Source organism: Cyprinodon variegatus, unplaced genomic scaffold, assembly GCF_000732505.1.
Source record: "Cyprinodon variegatus isolate N-32 unplaced genomic scaffold, C_variegatus-1.0 Scaffold463, whole genome shotgun sequence".
Classification (NCBI taxonomy): Eukaryota; Metazoa; Chordata; class Actinopteri; order Cyprinodontiformes; family Cyprinodontidae; genus Cyprinodon; species Cyprinodon variegatus.
The window spans coordinates 107,556-127,314 of NW_015150916.1; the positions used below are offsets into that span (position 1 = coordinate 107,556).

At 36.4% G+C, this 19,759-nt stretch overlaps 1 protein-coding gene across 1 annotated transcript in view; it reads right to left on the minus strand.

The window, feature by feature from the left end:
• LOC107094092 (unconventional myosin-XV-like) overlaps positions 1-19,759 on the minus strand; it is an 83,810-nt gene that overhangs the window by 43,350 nt on the left and 20,701 nt on the right. The window contains exons 13-28 of the mRNA XM_015389507.1: positions 18,941-19,031; positions 18,838-18,843; positions 18,649-18,752; positions 16,210-16,273; positions 15,728-15,841; positions 12,875-13,036; positions 11,367-11,480; positions 11,178-11,236; positions 10,749-10,872; positions 10,539-10,634; positions 6,441-6,572; positions 5,775-5,900; positions 5,628-5,705; positions 2,098-2,249; positions 1,498-1,543; positions 1,241-1,365 (exon numbers count right to left, since the gene is read on the minus strand). Of these exons, the coding sequence (XP_015244993.1) occupies positions 1,241-1,365; positions 1,498-1,543; positions 2,098-2,249; positions 5,628-5,705; positions 5,775-5,900; positions 6,441-6,572; positions 10,539-10,634; positions 10,749-10,872; positions 11,178-11,236; positions 11,367-11,480; positions 12,875-13,036; positions 15,728-15,841; positions 16,210-16,273; positions 18,649-18,752; positions 18,838-18,843; positions 18,941-19,031 (1,593 nt within the window). The remainder of the gene's footprint in view (positions 1-1,240; positions 1,366-1,497; positions 1,544-2,097; positions 2,250-5,627; positions 5,706-5,774; positions 5,901-6,440; positions 6,573-10,538; positions 10,635-10,748; positions 10,873-11,177; positions 11,237-11,366; positions 11,481-12,874; positions 13,037-15,727; positions 15,842-16,209; positions 16,274-18,648; positions 18,753-18,837; positions 18,844-18,940; positions 19,032-19,759) is intronic.

The window sequence follows — 19,759 nt, forward strand, 5'->3', positions numbered from 1 at the left end:
GTTTATCTCAAAGGAGCTGAAGGAAGTGTCTGGGGAGAGAGAGAAGTCTCGGAGTCTCTACTGAGACTGTCAACCCTGCAACCCGGTCCAGGATAAGTGGAAGACAACAAGTACCAGACCAATGATGTTACGCGGAGAAGATCTCTAGTATTCAATACAGCACCACCCCATCACACTATCGCCACTGTGTAAGACTATACAATGTCAGAAACATGTTCTTTTTCGGTTCACCTCCTGTTTGTTTATGTCATTGTGTCATAACTTAAGTTTTCCATTGTGAGACCAATAAAGTTCAATTCTATTCTAATGCTCTAATAGTGTTACACAAGATATAATCAAATTCACATCTTTTAAAAAGTCACACTTTTTTCTGGCCAGTCAACAGAAAACTTTCCTAAAAGGTTTTCATAATCCTGGGTAATCATTTATAATCCTTCAATTTGAAAATGGTGTTATTGTATTTTGCTCTGTGTTTTTCTAATTGTTTAATCAAATTTTTTTTAAATAAAAAAATAAGCAGTGAGGGCCTCTTGAAGTAATTTTGGTTGTTAGTTACCCCTGAGTAAGTTTACTACTCTTCCATATAGTGTACATTTGTGGATAATAGTTCATCCTGTGGTTTTACTGGAATCCTTAAAATGTATGATAGCTAACTATTTTCAAAATTATGTTTCTCTGCTGTTCTTCATTTTTTTTTTATTGTTTGCTTATTGAAAACTTTTATGCTTTACACAATCAGACAGGTCACATGACTAAATAATTTAAGAAGGGAAGTAATCACTTTATACATCATCACTAATAAAATTATTTTTTTCCTATGCGATACCATTTGTTTGGTGATCTGAAACATTTAAGTGAATCAATAAAGTAAAAGCTGAAGAAATCACAGTTTGGTGGGTAGGACTTTTCCACAGCATTGTATTTAGATGATCGGTTTATTGTTGTTGTTTGTTCAGCTATCATGATATTCAGTAGTAGTTGTTGCTAATCTATTAAAATGCCTAAACAGGTGTTTAAAATGGATTCCCATTAAAGTGCATAGTAATATAAAATGGTGATACCATTAGAATCTTTTAACATTTTGGTGTGTTAAAACAATGGTTTGTTTGATTAAAAAAATGAAGGCAGACCCTTTGAGTTGGTCTATCAAATAAGATCCCAACAAAAACACACTAAGAAAACATAAGTGACTTCAATGACCTTTTAATATTGTATCTGTTCACATCTTTGAACAACCAACCTTGATAAGAAGCTGTGAAAGGTCAACCTTGCAGGGTAACCCTCCTTCCTTATACGGATGGTCTCCATAATACCAGAATAAAGCAGCTGTGTGTTGACAAGATTCATGTCAAACATTCCTGGCATCTGCATACACAGAACAACTTTGTTTTAAATATCAATATGCAAAAAAAGTCCCATAACAGGCAACCCCTAAAAGCAAACAAACAATCCAAAAAATGTACACACTGGCATACATCATCATACTTGCAAATATACCTTTTGATGGTTCGGCTTGATGCATCGCACAAAAAAAGGGTTACACCTGTCACAGATGGAGGATAATTGATGCAAAGATAAGTGATTTAAATGAGGCATTATTTGAACTTTGCAAGGGAAGTCTACTTTTCAATGTGTAAATTAATAGAATCAGCATTTTCTGTAGAAGGCTAAGGCATATAATCCAGTTTACTTGATAGAGTGGCGTAAAATCAGCATAAGACAGGATTTTATCCTAAGATCTGTTTTTTTATTTATCTGAGTTGCTAAAATTTACAGTATGGCTCTGGCTAAGTCATATGCTTGAATTGCCATTGTAACAAATCACTCACAATCCATTACACTGAGAAAGAAAGATATTTTACATGAAATATTATAGAAAGCTACAATAGAAGAAATACTCATCCAAAAATATTCTTCTACTCCCTATAATTCAGAAGATATTGACTGTGCTATCTTGTCTTATAGCAATTAATAGTGGTCAGTGAAAGCATGTCTTAGCCTGGGTTTGTATATATGAACAAATAGACTCTCCAGTTAGACTTTTGTTTTGTATGGAAGTCTAAGGCAAAAAGTAAGAAGTCTTCTTTAACTACAAACCTCCCCATCTTGTCCAGCAGGTCCTGTAGGCTACTCTGGAACTTTGCACTGACTGTGTTGGCCTGATGACGACGTGCCGTGCTGTTGCGACGCAAATTGGAGTGCTGCTGTGACAAAGACTCTGAATGCTTCAAGAAAAAGCTCGATACCATCTGAACATACATAGAAAACAAACAGAGGATAAAGAGTTAAACTAAAAGACAGGGCTTAACCAGAACACCTTCTCAGGTAACATTTGGACTAAATTGGTGAAAGATACTTAGACATTAAAAATTAAAAGCTTACTACCTGATTTCAGAGCTGAGATTTTTGACATGGAGAGCATTGTAATTACAGTCTACAGCCTGTAGTTACATATCAGAGCTCATATTTAAACAAACTGACTGGGGGTTGTAAGGTTCCCAAGAGATAATTAAGCTTACTTCCACAGTCTAAAAACATGACTTTTAGGCTGATGGGTCTCTCTTTGGAGTGAGTTTGTGTGTCCATTATTTATTTGTCTTGCGTTGGATTGGGAACCTTTACAGGGTGTACCCTGTCTCTCAATAAATGGCTGTTGCAGACAGACAGCATTCCCCTTAAAATCCTACAAAGTAAAGTAGGTAAAGCCTATGGATGGGTAATCAAAGCATCTTTTTCTCTTTTGCAGTGTCCAACTTAGAGTTTATTATAAAGTTTCCAATTTATTTGCTCACCATAATGACCTCTCTTTCCTAGAATCATATTTGTGGAGTTGATAGTTATTCAGTGGAGCAACTCTCTCCCCTGAATTGTTGATCTTGTCAGGTACTGGAAAGGTGTCCAAAGGGCAGAAGTGGGAGATATGTAGTAAATGGCTGTGTTCTCTGAGGGCCAAATTTGTTGGCCAATTAAATCATACTGCAGTGTTGTGGCCTCTTCCGTCTTAAAGACTCGTTCTTATACAACCGACCAATGTAGCTTTCTTTTTGACCGGTTGGAAGGACAGGTCTAGTGTATCATTCATAGGCTAGGTTATCCCGTGATTCACTGCATGTCCAATCATGCTCCATGCACAGAGGAAAAAACGGAAATGGCGACAAACAGTTGCAATATTGTAAGTGCAGTTTAATATAATACAAATATTTGAATAGTTTTGTATTAAATCAATGAAAATAGTTACGTTTAATGGTTAGTGAGGCAGATATGTTGCGGGTAATGTTAAGTTTATTCAAAGGTTTTATCTGTCCCTTTGCAAACGGGTTTGTCTGACATTTAAGCACAGATTCCAATAACTGTGCAGTGTGGGGACTATAAATCTGACATCTGCAACCATGGTACTGCTGCTGAAAAACAGAAATGAAACTAGCACACAGGACAGTACTGAGACATTCGTTATCCATTATTTACCTACTCTGGCTGTGTATGAACGTCTGCCCTAACCCCTAAATCCCTCAATCACTATATTGAGCTGGAACTATATTGGACTTTATAGTGAACTGAGTTAACTGACTGTTTGGATAAATGATCACTGCTTTTCGCTTCCTGTTGATCACCACCTCTTCGCACGGTCCCTTCGCCATCTTTGTTATTCGTTGCCGCTGTCGGGTAGCGACCGCTGTATTCATGTCTATGGCGACAGCAGGCCGCTGCGACAACAGCATAATGCTTTGTGAGAAGATCTCTCCTCACAAAGCCTTCAGGAATATATCTGCTTGTCTAGTGATCATAAATGATCACTGTTTTTCAAGGTGCATTGTGGGAAATGCCTACGGCTTTACCATCCACTAGATGTTCGAACACTCATTTAAAGTGGCGTAATCACTATATAGTTCCTTAAATAGTTATTAGGGCGGCCATTCTGAGAGAGCTATAGAGATGGTTCCTCTCTATATGGTTCCTCATCTCCAACCTTTGTCACAGGTTTTTTTCAGTTAAAGGAGGTTCTGCCCACCTGAGAAAGTTTCCTTTGAAGCTCTGAACTCTGCTAATTAACAATCTGCTCTAACCTCCAGTACAGTAAGTGCCTTCCTCTGTTTCATTCTTGTAGATTCTACTTTCCTCTTGTAACATCAGTACCCGTCCCAATTCATCCTCAGCGGATCATGTTACAAGATCACACTGTGTCCTTCTTCCAATCATCTAGCCAGTACAGTACAGCATTGCACCTAACCCTGTTCTGTGCATCTTGCTTCCTCTCTGACAAGTTTCTGCAGCTTCTTTACAAGTATGATTGGTTTGTTTGAAGCTTGCTGATTATTACTCTCTTTTGAGGTTCAGTATAATTAAGGCTAAATACAAATTTATGCAGCATATTTAATTTTTTTGTTATATCCATGCATATTTATTCCCTCATAGCTAACCCATGCACACATACTTAATTTGATCACATAAAAAGAGTGAGTGCTTATAGTTTGACAAATTAAAAAAACAATAACAATAAATAAAGAAAAAAAAAATGGGAAAAAAATGCTTTTCACAAAATTCTTCAGCAATAAAATGCTTTTTATATCATGGGATCTGCTTTTGAGGGTTTGTTCTAACACTTTTCCTGCTCCACAGCTTCAGCTTCATCTAATGCCACTGGAAGCTTATCCACAGCAAAACCTCAATCAGGCTCATTTCCTACACCTCCTTTGCTGCTCATTTATAGCAGACTCTCACGTCCGCCAAAACCCCTACATAGACCATGCCATTTTATATGAGGGTCCGAATATCTAGTGGATGAAAAAGTAGTGGACACAACATTTCCCACAATGCACCTTGAAAAGTAGTGTGCATCAAGGGTTAGTAGACGAGCAGATATATCCCAGAATGCTCTGCTAGAGCTCTCCTCACAAAGCATAATGGGATTTGTTTTGGGGGCAAGAGAGAACAAAGAGTGCAGGCACTGTCCGGGGACGCAGAGTCATGCAACCAACAGGAATCAAAAATTAGTGAACATCTGTTCGAACCGTCAGTTAACTGAGTGCAGTTCACTATATAGTTCCTGGTCTATATAGTGATTGAGGTGTTATGAGTTAGGGGTTAGGGTGGAGCTTCGGTCACAGCCTCAGAGCTAGTCAAGGCAAGACTGTCAGAAACCATACAAAGAGTAGTTGTCCAGTGTTCTTGTTTTACCGTAATTTTTATTTCTATGTATTTGCCTGGACACCTCTCTAATTCTGGACATGACCTGGACAGTTTTTTTTCTTTTTCAACTATGACTCTTGCTCTGCCCTTTGGACCTGTTCAGCCCTCCTTCAGTCTAACCCACCCTCATCTTTTTCTGTATGCATCCGGCAGTCTGCTCGTTTTCCCTTCTGCTTCTCTCTGGACATTACCTCCACCTGGATTCTATTTTACTTAAAACACTTTTTTTTTTAAAAACACATCACTGTCTGAATCAAATTTCAAATTTTCAGAAGAACTACCCAAGATCAATCTTCTTGTTCTTTTCCTATTCTTCTTCTCTTACGTCACACAATGCTAACCAGAATGCCTTTTCAGTTTAATTATTTTTTACTTGTAAAATAAAGTAAAGGGAAAGATTGATAAGTCCTAAGACAAAGGTGGGATTGGCATGTTCTTACTCGGTTCCTGCTTTGAATGAAGAGGTCTAAAACATCCTGCCGCACCAAGTCGAAGTTTTTATCCAAAAATTTGTGGACCTAGAAAGCATATTGTCAGTGCTTAGATTCTAAATTACAGTCATTAGAAAAATCTAGGAAAAAATGTACCTGGTAGGTGACCTTTCCTGCATAGTGTTTTAGGGTGAATTCTGGCAGCGGCATCTTGGGCCTGGCATACAGCGGGTTGGTTCCATGGTGATAGTGGCACTTCTGAAGGAAGGTGTGGTCTGTTGCCTAGCGATAATTGTGGACGGTTAATGGTTCATGTGCCATGGTAACCAAGCGTCTACAGCAGACACACATATTTGGCAAATTGATTCAGTCTGTCCCTGATGTAATGCTGCTCTTAATTCACACTGAGCTCTGGAGATCCTGTAAAACATTTATCTCAATATGAGCTCAGTCAGCTTCTTATATTAGGGGCCCTTGGAGTGATGATAACAGCAGGTAGATATCAAGTCAGCATGTTTAATAGATTTATATTGATCTGAGCTGCCTATGATACTATCCCCTGAATCATAGAAAAGCCAAATGGGAAAGATTTTTTCAAAAGTTAATTTCTTCTGAAAATGAAGTATCAAATATTACAATCAGCTATTGATCCCAATGCTTCGTATAATCAGCTTTTACTTCATTCCAAAGAAATCAGCTCTCTACAGACACCAGACTTAGGGAATTAGATGCTTTTCCAAAGAGTGTTCGAAAGAGTTGATTTGTAAAGGGACCTTCATGTGTTTATTCAGTTTACTCTCATCCAACTTCTATTTTTTTTACCTGGGGGAATCCGCACTGGTCATCCAATATGCGCAGGATCCCATGAGGCTTTGCAGCAATAAGGTCAAGACAGGCCTGGTTGTTGCTGAAAGGCTGCTGCAGCCACTGGATTTGCTCCCGCATGTATTCCTCCTGCAGAAAGCAGTTCAGTACACAACATCAAGGTTCAATAGGTTAACAAAACCAATAGTTGATTGCCTTTATGATCACTAAAGCCAAAAACAAAACATTATCTTAAAGCCAAAATGGGTTTCAGAGGTACTGATCAAAAAACACTTAAAAGTATTAAACAAAAAATGTATTTAAACGTATTACAATTAGTTTTTTTTTCTGCAATTAGATTAGATTTTTGCATTTAGATTTTTGTTCTGCAAGAGTCTGATTAGTATAGTGATTTATTCTAATAAAGTTTAATTGGTTATGATACATAGGACATTTTATGAAAGTCACAGTGTTGTTACTGTAGTTCTCAAACATTTATTGTTACTTCCTACTTAATGCCTTAATTATTATAGAGTATTAATCTCCTTATAATTGTATTTTTTCCTGGGGGCTCATAAACAAAATGTTTTGCCTTAGGCCAACAATGTGTTTTGAACATCAGCTTAACTTCCACTTTGCAACTGGAATATTATAAATCATTAAACTTTCAAATCATTTCTAAGTAAATTTTCCTTCTCTTTCTACCATTTTTCTTGATTTCAAAAACTTAAAGGTACTTGCAGCCCTGGATGTCCCTCGTAGCTCAGTACTGCTAATGCTGACCAAAGGAGCTGCCGCCTCTGCCAAGTCAGCCACTGGGTCTGCATCCGAGTTCTGCTCCATTGAGAAGCCTTCAAAATTTATCCCAAAACTTTGGCTCTTATAAAGACTTGATGATGCACAAGTGGCCCGGTATAAAAATGACACCCCTGCCTGCACTGGGGCAATACAGACTTATCATTCTATTCTAAATGATACCTAAATGTTAGAGTATTTTGAAATTGTTGCATAGTACATCAAGCTTGAAGACTGTCCACATCCCTTCAAGATTTTCAAAATCTCATGGTTTTTGTAATTTTCTATGTCCCATTCCTTTACAACATATTGACCAAATTTGAAGGCAATGGTCCAAATCACAATAAGGTTTTCTTTAAAATTGAACATTAAAAAAATACGATAAAAAATTACACTTTGACACAAAGTAGCTTTTTGGTTTTAGGCTTACCTGTTCTTTTTATAGATTCAGAAGGTTCTTACAAATACCAGGTTGTGCTAAATTCCTTAACCTACCACTTAGAGTTTAGCCTACAAGAATTAAGGAGGCCTGTTTGGCCAGGCCCCTTTTAGAATATTATGAAACGTAAATTGCTGACAGGGGACAAGTTTAAGGGAAATTTAAAAATGTTTAGGCCTCCTAAAATCTATTTAATAGGTCAGGAAGATGGTGACGAATAGGCCAGTGTTGTGCATAAGTTGTTCAATGAATGGCGTTATACATTCATATTTTTAATGAACGGTTAGCTGAGTGGATCAGTTTTTAAGTAATCATTGTGAACTAGAGCGACGTTCACTCTGAGTATAATGAGCGACACACACAGCTCACGTTTGCTTTTACTTGATGATGACTCTTTTCATTGAATAACATCAGGTTGTACGACACTTATTAGGGCAAACAGCATGGCAGACCAGCATGTCTGCTGCCAGTACTAGTCTGTGCAATTCAGACCCATCTACTGGTATTTCTGATGCCAGTTTTGCAGAGCTTTGCAGAGTTTTAAGTACCAACAAAGGAAGACTCAGACAGAAATAAAAAAAATTCTGTTTTTCTGTGCCCACCAGGACTTAACAAACCGTAAGTCAGCCACATCCACTTCAAATTTAAAGCGACACATCAAGCAAAAGCATCCAAGCTATCTTGGGAAATATCTACTTCTGAATGAGGAATGTAAGAAATAATTTTTGAAACAGATGTTTTTCAGCAGAACCTGAATGTACTTGAATGTTTCTGAAAATCTGTGTAATTTTGATAAATAAAGGCTTCACTGCACATAGAGCATACCTTGACTGCATCAAGTATTTTCCAATTCTCTCTATATATTATGATTACACATTTAAAGGGTGAAATATGAGTTTCTATTGTTAAGGATTGGGGCTTAATTTACCAAAAGAAAATTGAACTAGTTAACTTATGTGAACTTAGTCCATTTTGAAAAAGTGAATGTGTGCTAGTTTATTTTCAGCTGTGTGAACTGAACTTTGAGCTAGTTCTTATCAATTATGAACTTGCACAACATTAGAATATGCCTTCCAAGTCCTTAGCTTAGCTATTTGTATGTGTCCCAAAGTGCAGGTTTGATCAGTTATCTCTTAGTAACACAATGTTTTGTAATTGAAAATTCAAAACACCAATTAGTCTCAATCATGAGCTGTAAGATCCAAAGCTAAATTACAAATTTTCACTGCATCTTCCAGAGACTCAGTCTGCAGTTTTACATTTTTATTTTTTCTGTCTACTTTAGAATTCAGATTGCCTTGTCATACTCTTATATTTGCTCAAATGTATAAAGCTCCACTCTGTCTGAATGATCTTCCACCAGTGGATAAGAATATTTTTTCTATCACACTTCAAAAACTCTGTCCAGTGAAGGAAGGCTTAGATAAGAGTCAGGAAGGCAAGCTTTCAAAGCAACACACAAACAGAAAACACAGGTGCATGTGGCATATGTCACATGTAAAGGGATTTACATTTAAATTTAAAATTGTGACTTTAAACTTATTCTGAAGGAGGAGATGTATCGAGGAAAAGTATTACTGTGTGTATTTTGAACATAGCTGGAACGATGATAAAACATTCGCCTACACTATTATTTTGTAACATCTGTAGGTACATTTTCATTAAATTATAGCTGGTAGTATTGTACATAAAGTGGTTATGATAATAATTATATTCATATTATTTTATTTTCTATTAGTTAAATTCAGGACTCATAAAGCACTGTTTAACATAAGTCTTAATTGTTTGCTCTCAACTTTTTTAGAGCGTCTGTCAAAAATGTTCTGCGTACTTTGGGCGATTTTCAGTCTAGTATTTTCATCTGTACATAAAAAAAATATGATGCTGTTGATCTTTGTAGAGGTTAGGACTGCTGCCGATGTACCTTCTGATAATTGCATTAAAGCTTAAGCTTTGAAGGACCAACAGAGCTCCTCTGCAATATCTTATTGTCCTACTTGCTCTGTTTATTCAGTTTTCCTTTTTGCTAGTCTCCTAGTAATTTGTTTTGCCTCTTACTAAGGGCTTCCTACTATGACTCAACTACATGTATTTTCCTAGGAACAACGCTGATTACATAACAATAATCCACTCAGAGGAAACATGAGTCTAAACCCAATTCTCACGTATTCTACGGCAAAGTCAAAGTCAAACATCAAGTCTTTCAGGATCAAGCGTAAGTCAAGCTTTAAGCCACTAAGGAGCAAAAAAAAGTCAAGACTTATGTCTCTAAGGGGCAGGTCCAAGTCATGTCCTCTGCTTCAGGACATATCTTAAGAAGTTGGGGGCCACTGACCCTTTCTGATTAGAACAGTCAGGACAGTAAATGTGTGAAAAGCAAAATAAGAAATTTTAAGGTTAACAAAACATCCCATGTATATCAAATATATAATATCTGCCATGTGGATAGTTAGAAATAAGTCCAACAAAGATCTGACACTGGATACCAAATCACTAAAGGCTCTGTCAGAGTCACATTACTTTAGTTGAAATAGGATTTTCTCTTAGCCAACTGTTATCTTTCCAACTGTTGTTAATGACAGTGAAACAATTTGGGTCATTATGGCAGACTTTAAGTTGAGAAAGATCCAGGAAAGTAAAATGGATTAGCAAGCCGTGTAAAAATGCAGAATAAAAAAAAAGAGTCCAAAAAAGAAAACATCTAAAAAAAACATAAAATTTCCCTTCGAAAGCTGGAAAAACTGCTGATAGAGATCATTTACATTTATTAAAAGAAGGTCTGCATACAAAAATGAAAAGTATGTAAGAAATTTTGTTTGCTGTATCCGTTAAAACTTTTTCGTTTTATGTCTTTTTCATCTACACCTTGTGATTTTCCTGACCTGCTCCTCCTGGAAGATGACTCTGTTAAAGAAGAACTGTAATGTTTCATTTGCGTAGTTGATGCACAGCTGCTCAAAACTGTTCACTTGTAGCTCCTGAAGGGTTTAAAAAAAGAGAACATTAGGATTTGTCTTTGCAAGTTAATCAAGGCAAGTTTTAAAACCATCAGCTCAGAAACATCTGAAGATGTGACTGCTTTCTAGCAAGACCTCAAACCCATAAATGTCCAGTATGGAGATGGAGAGGGCTTCGTTGCGAGGGTAGACCCGTCTGTTGATGCGCTCTGTCAGCCAACTAAACAGCAGTGTGTACAGGATCTTGGCAACAGCATCTCTGTAAGAAACACACAATAATGTTTCTATGGAAACAGAAAACCTGGTTGCTATAGTAACACCAGACATCTGAAAAAAATCTCCCCAAGCCCTGACATCCTTTGTCCTCACGTTTCGACCAAAGATTTAAAGAAAATACCAGACTGTTTATCCCCCATGTATAAGGTTTCCTAGTATATTTCCTAAAAGAACAGTTAAAAAAGAATGAAGAAATTAAGAAGCCTGAAATAAGACTGTCAAGCATGGTTCAGTTGAATGATCTCCCAAAAGGAAAAAGAAATCAGATCCTTTACTTCAGGCACTTACCTGGCATCCAAAGCGCTATCTACTGTCAGTGGAGTGTAGATCTTTTCCCTCACTGTATCCTAACAGTCAGAGAGGATGAGAGTTTACACAGATCTGATAGCTAGCAACAGCCATGTGCTCGTATAACAAAAATTTTATGGAAACCGTATATATACTGATGGTTGAGACTGAGGTTGAAAGTGTGCTTACAGTCATTTTATAAGTGACAGCTTTCTGCAGACCTTCCGGTGAGACCTGAAGCAGCTCAGCTACCACTCTGATCTCCTGTGCACTCACCACCGACACAGCCTCCTGGCCTTCAACCTGCAGGGACGCACATATGCAGGCATACATTCATCATAAATGGTGTCTTTGAAACTCAATGAACCAATGAAGCGTATATGATTAGATTACCCTGCAAAGGTTTTCTTACCCCTTTAACATTTACACATTGTGTCACATTCCAGTCACAAACTGCAATGCATTTTACTGGGAGGTTATACTACATGCAGTGGTATTTTTTAATATGGTTTTGTGGGCAGTTGTTCACGGTGGCATTGAAGATTAGGGATGCACCTTATACAAGTTTTCTTTTGCTCTCACATGGGCAGTCAGTGAGTAGCTGGAACAGGACTAAACTACCTTTTATTCTGCCTCTGGGATAAGTTTATTTCCTGCATCTTGATGGTCCATTGCCCTGACTGATCTATTGACATGATTGCTCAACTAAACACCAATACTAGTTGGGCCTCTGTGGAAGACTGAGAAGTCTGTACAATGTTTAAAGAAAGCCCACAAAATATCCAATCTGCAACCTGAAAGAGAATTAACAAATATGTAAAAGAAGGTGCTCTTATCAGATGACACTAAAACTGAAGTTCTACACACAAACTCCTTTGTAGTGCAATACACCTTGACCTGACAACAACATATGCTGCTTACATGTAAAATGGTAAGGTGATACTTTCTATTTACTCTGAAAGTAAAGCTACTTTAAGCTGATGGGAAAATACATCCCAACCCGTAAAAAAACTGTTAGAGGTGTCAAATGACTGAAGGCTGAGGTGGAGGAAAACCTTTCAAAAGAAAAACAACCAAAACATACAGTTAAAACCACGCGTACCCTTTATGTGCACTAGAATGAGTAGTCAACATTTAGAGTTAAATCCCAATGAAACATTTCAGTTTGACTTCGAAATTTGACTAAATACAAATGCAGACCACAACTTTTAAATCTTCATTTGTAAAAATAAATGTGGAAAACATGTATGAGTTGACGTTCACTTCACGATAATATAAATATGTTTACCGGTATGTTCTTTGTGTTGATCTGGTCCATCAGACAAAAGTAAGGAAAGGAAGGTTTTTGGTTTTCATTTGGAAAAAATTGTGAAAAACCTAAAGGTTTATGTGTCAGCATGATTAAGAAAGACACTAATAATCCTAAAAGATGTAAACCTGCTTTAACTTGTGTGGGTGTTTTGTTTTCTGTTTTTTTAAAATATATTTTATATCGCTAAAATGTTGTACATTTTTATACCAGTTGTAACATGTTTGCTGAGATTTGAAGAACATTAATATTATGTGCAGGAGGATATGTACAGAATATCTTTATCATTATTCGTAGTGCTTTCCTTTGTCTCAGTAGTGTTCTTTTTTATTGTTCTGTTAAAATGTAAAATAAAAAGTTCTAAAAGAAAAAAAAAGGAGAAAGAGACCTGATGTGGCTGGAAGTAGACATTCCCCAGATGAAGCACAGAGGAGAGCAGTCTGTAGATACAATTTAGCTCCTCTGGGGTGAAGCACAGGATGTCCATGGCACTCAGCAAACGTCTGAAGTCCTCCCCGTCATCTTTACCTTCTATAGTACAGTTTCCTCCCTGCAAACATGCCCTTTCATGAACACACATGCAGACAGACACTGTTGTCTCAAAAACATAACAATTTAGTTAACCTCTTCTACTTTAGCTCTGATTTGACAACAGCTTATCAGCAACTTCAACTCACAGTTATTTTAAGTTTCATTCTGCTTGCATAAAAAGACGCAATTCGCAATGTCAGTACATAACATTACTGCTTTAAAGTGCCAGAATGCAAGAATTTAACTTCACATTAACTAACTAAATACAGCCCCATTCAGTTATGAGTGGTCTCTTGACTAAAATTAAGGCCTGTGAACTGAAATATGGTGGATTTACTTTTAGCTTCTGCTGTTAACAGTAAGTTTGACAACTATACCTCTTGACTTGAGGCATTACATCAGTCTTATATTGTGTATTTATCAGTTTTCCCAGTCAGTGTACTGCAGTGGTTTTCCAGGGTTTGTATTGGGTCCCTGTATGGTCCACTGGGTGTGGTCCACTGTGGTTATAGTGAAATGACAAACAGCTGTCTTATTTTTTTTCATTATTCTGCACCTTTTTAAAGAACACAAAACGCATCGCTCTCAATGCACTTCATGATCTTGATCACTAAACTCTGTCACGGCAAATTTGGGAGATTTAATTAAATTCAACATTTTTAAAGTCTCAATATTGCTCCACACTAGATCAAATTAAAATTAAAACAGTTAACAATGTTGGGGCTAAACTACTGTTAACAATATGAGAGACTTGGAACAGCACTTTAAATACTTGAAATTCAACACTCATCAAGGTTGAATTAATTATCAATGGTGTACTGTCTAAAATTTAATAAAATATGCTAGTGTTAACACTTATTAGTATTTATACAAATATAGCTGAGTATCATCAGCATAACTGTGGTATTTAATCTCATGTTCTCTGATACACTGTTAGAGCTGCACACTGGCAGAAGAAAGGTTCCAATACACAGGCACTACTAGGCCCTCTAAACACCATCAGCTCATCACCAATTTAAGTTAAGTCACAACCACGGCACTGACATTCAAACAAGTGACCCTCAAGTTGCAGGACAAACTTCTGCAGCCTACACCACAACTTCAAAGTTCACAAATGTTGTTGTTAGCACACGTGTTTCAATGGATGAGTTCACATATAGGTTTGCATTCTGGGAGAAAGTCGGCTAATTGTTTATATTTACATCAACATCTTTCTAGAATTTAACTGTTTATGTGCATGAATGGAAGCCATTTAAAATACAGTTAATTAAAGATGTGAATTCGGACTCTTTGGAATTGCAATAAACATTTCCTTACAACTATTGTCCAAGTCTTATACAAGCTATTAAAAACAGACATTACACAATACCTGATTGCCTGAAGCTGACTTGTAATGTAAAAATCACAATTAGTGACATCAGGGTTATGTAGAAAAATCTGTTTATATTTCAATTTCCAGTTGCCATTTAGTATCTATCTATGAAAGGTATCCTCTTAAAGAAGCACACCAAGAGGAGGAAGTTTTTATTTTTCAATTACAAGCTCCTCTAAAAGCTCCCCCATCAACAGCACTAAGTTAGCGTTTCACAGATATTATTAACTCAATAATAGTGTCATTCTGTTAACAATGGGCATAATATATCATATGCAAAGTCATTGTTTAGTATTTTCTCAATCAGGCCTTAATGAACATGAAGAAACAATGACTGCCGTCAAATCCATTGAGTGTTGAATGATCAAGAGTTAATTTTAAAGACAAATAAGATCACACTACAAAGCACATTTTTACCCCTTCAACTTAATCTGTCCTTTAATAAAATACTCATGTTCTCAGCCTCATTTGCTCCAAGCCTTTGTTTAGTCAATCTAATACTTGAATCCTGAAGTTAATCTTGCAGCCAGTTCTTATCAAGTAGAAAAGTTTTATAGAAACTAATTTCAAACTTTATTGTTAATGCTACAATGAAAATTGTCCTTTTAAGAAAAGCACCAGGTAACTTGGAACTAAAAATATTAGATCCAAGTTAGCTGGTGCATTTGAAGAACAATTTAGCAAATGAAATGTTTAAAAAACTTTAACAAAGGATTCAATGTGCAAGCTAAGCTTGGTGTAGACTTCACTAAATATATTTTATGCCAGTGTGATCAGATCTATATTAATAATACACATCAAGAGTTTTTTTGTTTTTTTTACTTCAACTTACCAACACCATGTGCAACTCATTTGTTATAGATTTATTATAGGCACAGTAACGCAATTTATGTATTTATTGCTGTTAATTTTGAGGGTTTTGTTTTAAAACTAAACATTTTATTTTTCATAAAATTAAAACAGGATGTTAGATCATCAAAAAGGAGCGTCATAACACAATAATGTTCCATTGTAGTCTAAAAAATGAATGTCAATCTCATTCATTAGTGTACATTATGGACTATTGATAAAGAACAGCTACTCTGCAGTAAATAAACTCTTTTCTCTAAAAATGTAGAGCTACAGTATGTAAATACACTTTCTTTACTTTGCCTTGTGTTTTTGGATTTGCATAATCTATAAGCAAGAATAATTAAAACTAACAAAAACAAATTAGTGAGTTATACACAATTCACTTCTTTAATTACCTAAAATGTAAAACAAATAAACCTCACATAGGTAGGCTAATTTATTGACATATATCAACATGTCCCCATGTGATGTGTTCTGTGATTGTACCTGGTTCAGATAGTAATACGTCTCTGCCTCTTGCAGATATAGCGAGCGCTTTTCATGAGGGGGAAGACCTGCGAGCATCTCATAAAATATATGATAGTTCCTCTCTGATTTGGCCTGTGAATTAAGAAAAACAGAAATGAGCAGAAGTCACTGATTTGTTTAATAGATTGATAGAATCCAACAGGACTAACCAAAGGCTTCATGTTTTACAGCAGGTGTTTCAGAATCTAGTTTTCGACAGCTGCTATACTAGAAGTTAAATATGCATTTTTTTCTAACACACCTGGCTAAATGACCAAAAATTTTACTAAGATTATTTTTCTTAAGGGATGCACAAAAGCTGCAGAGTACTAGCTCTCGAGGACTTGACATATCAGCCCCTGATCTATGGTTACCTCTTTTTCACTATGACTCATTTGTAAGACGACTCCTTCTAATGTGCTGTGTGGGTGTGTAAAGGTGTGTGCTACTAGGTTTTTCACCTGAAAGACAATGCGGGACTTCTCCAATAGGTACTGAGACGTTATGGCACCACTGATTACGCCCCTGGCAAATAGCACATACACACACATACATCACTGAGTTAGGTAACAGGTCATACATTTGTAATGTGCTTTGATCTGCTCTGTAACAGTTTTAACAAAGGATCTGTTACTGATGTAACTGTTTTTCTGGGTCATGTTTGCATATTTTTCAGTTAACCCAATGGATATCCATTTCATTAGATGAGGTGCCCTTTGACGGTTAAACTTACACAAGATAACATGGCACGAAGCAGGTTCATTTGGTATTTTGTCAAACACAAAATGAAGTACTATTCCCTCAGAAAGGAAATTAATACACTACAGGAATAATGGCAACATTTTGGCTGAATTAGTACCCAGTTTTTTTTTTTGTTTTTGTTTTTTTGTATCTGGGCTTTTAAAAAGAGCTCAAAATCTTGAGTTTTGGTGCTCTACATACTATTTTCTCTTGACTTAAAACCTAGAATTCTAATCCTGATAAACTGACTGCATGGGTGACATGTTGAGGTTTTCTTTCTAATATAAAAAGCAATCCAAAGTTACTTCTTTTCCCAACTCATTACATCTACAGTGATAAGGCAAGGTCACTCTATTGCTTGCTTGAATACATTGCACATAAAAGCAGGCAATGAACATCTGACACATCTGCAAAAACACTGCCTGATGCATATGTCTGACCTTTATGTGCACAAGCGTCTAAGCTGAGCAGGAGTATGATGGCATATTCAACTTCAACACCAGAGGTATAAGCAAATGGCAGAAGTAATGATAGCATACTTGGGAACCAAGGAGTCTCTCTTGGACCTTTATTATGTTGAATGACAGAGTAACTTGTCTAAAGCCTTTAAGTTAGGAAGATTCCAAGGGCCAATGAAATATGTTCCAATATAAATTTAGAATATAAGAAAATCAAGTAGTACGATAATTTATCCTTGTCTTCTTGCAGTGTTCTCTTTCTTAACCAACCCACCCTGTGAAATTGTAAGAAATGTTTTGATCCTCAGGTCTTTGTCACATCAGGTCACAGCTGTCAGCACAATTTGCTTGCACCAAGGATTTAGGGGCACATAAAAAAATGAAATAAACAAGAAAAGATTTGCCCAATTGTGAAAGAACATCTGTGGCGGAAGAATGTAACGCCCCAAAAAATCTAAGTCTGGTTTTAAAAAAGAACAGCGGGAAAGGAGAAAGAGGAGAGAAGGAGGAAGGCGTCCAACAAACGTGACCCAGTTTTTTAAGAAAGGTTTGTTATCCGAGTAAAGGTTGATTGCATAAAATAAGCTAGCCATCTGCTGGCTACAACTGCTTAGTTTATTCTCCTCCAGGTCGGAGCATGACCACATCATTGAAGATGCCGTCTGGCCTTGTTCTGCTGTGCCTCTTAAACAGAAATAGATTACAAGGTTGTTTTTTTGTTTTTGTTGCTTTTTTGTAAAGACAATTATATTAGGGTTAATCCAGCCTTTGTAATGAGCGTACTGTGTGTCTGTAACAAACATAGAGGCCAAGCAACTGAGCCAGAAAGCTAACAGAGCTGAGAATTAACATTTACACAAACTGACCAGGCAACAGGAAAATGCCCTAGTCTTCAGAGAGTTAACATCAGTTGTGGGCAAATAAATGTTTAGCATACTAAATAATTCATACTAAATAATAATACTATCCTTTTTCATACGGGGCCCAAAATTCCTGGCAGCTCCCCTGCCAGGAATGTGGCAAGAACAACAATGAATCTACCACTGCCACTTTATTGCCTTCCAGAGTCACACAGGCGAAAGGGGGAGGCAAAGCGAGCACAAGCATCTTGTAATGTGACTGAAGACAAAAAATATGTGCTAGACGGGTCAATGGTAAAACAAAAAACTAATTCAGCATTAGCTTGTGATAAAATGTAAATGAGAAAAAAAATATATTTTAAATTTGATGAGGCTTTCATTAAAACACAACACCATACTGTTACATTATTGTAGGTTTTGTTAGATCTGACAAGAGCATTTGATACTATTAATAATATCCTACTCTTTGCCTTCTCACAAAAAATTAGCTGGAGTTACTCTTCGGTAGTTTAGCCACCACAATTAAATGTGAGACTGACTCCTCCACTGTACACCTAATAAGTGATGTGCCACAACAATTTACATGGACCTTTTCATTTTATCTATACTCCAAGTGTCCTCATCATAAAAAGCATCACTGTCTCTTAATCACTTATCAATGCACTACTGATGACACTTACATGATACATTCCCAAAACATAATAATCTTACTAGTTAACTACTAGGCACACATGCTTTACAGAGATAAGTAGTTGGATAGCTCTAAAACACCCTCTGAGCATGAACCTGTTGTTGCTTTCAAGTATTTCAATAAAAGCAAGACTCTATTATTATTACTTACTCATCCATGTAGATTTGTGTGTATTTGCCAAAGCGTGAAGAGTTGTCATTGCGGACTGTTTTGGCATTCCCAAAAGACTCCAGCAGGGGTGTAGCCTCAAGAATCTTAGAAAACATCAGAAACCAAAACATCACTATGACTATGTTACACGGAGATGTTGGTTATCACACAATACAAATTTTACTTTACCTCTATCTGAAGGAAATGAGGCATATGGAAAAGAAAATGTAATTCAAGTGAAAAAATGTCAACTTAATCTGTAGGAAGCTGCACAGCAGTTCTCAGTAAATACCTGTTGTGTGACATTTCTTTTGTGATGTATGGCTGTCAGGTAACGCAAGATTAACTTAGTGGCCTCAGTCTTTCCTGACCCACTTTCTCCACTAAAAAAAGCAACAACAATAGAAATCAATGAGCATACAGATAAATTGTGCAGTTTTAAATTATAGGAGCTGATGGTAACAAATTTTCTCTAGCAAAAAAAACAAAAACACTCCTCTTACAATGGTAAGGAGCTTGGCCATAAAGTGGATGGCTATGTAAACAAATCAATGATCAATGAGATATGTTCTCCTCAGAAAATAATTATTTCTTTCCATCCAATGATTCAGTGGAAGAGCCCAGATTTAGTAGTGAGCAAAAGAATGGGATTTTTGATGCAGAGGGGATTATGGTTTAGTGTTGATTATCAAGAGTCAGATCGAATATTTCCATAACTACAGAAAAGCAAACTCCTAACGCTTCATTGGATTAAAGACATTAAAACTGTTGCAATTTTCCAAATTTGCAGGAACAGTTAGGGAATGTCCCCCTGCTTATTGAACATGGCTGTGGACCAGAGCAAAAAAAGTTTATAATAGCAACTGTCAATGTCAATATTAACTTTACTTAAAATAATTCATTTTACAACTGAAAATAAATGCATTGACATGACAAAAATAACATATAAGCAATTAAAAACAGAAAACATTAATAGAATAATAAACTGTTTAAGAAGAAATGTAGAATAGTCTTTAAATTATAAATAGTCAGGATCTCTAGCTCTATCTGCTTCAAAAGCCAAAAGAAAGAGATGTGTTTTTAAAACTTCTTTAAAGTCCTGAGGTTTTGA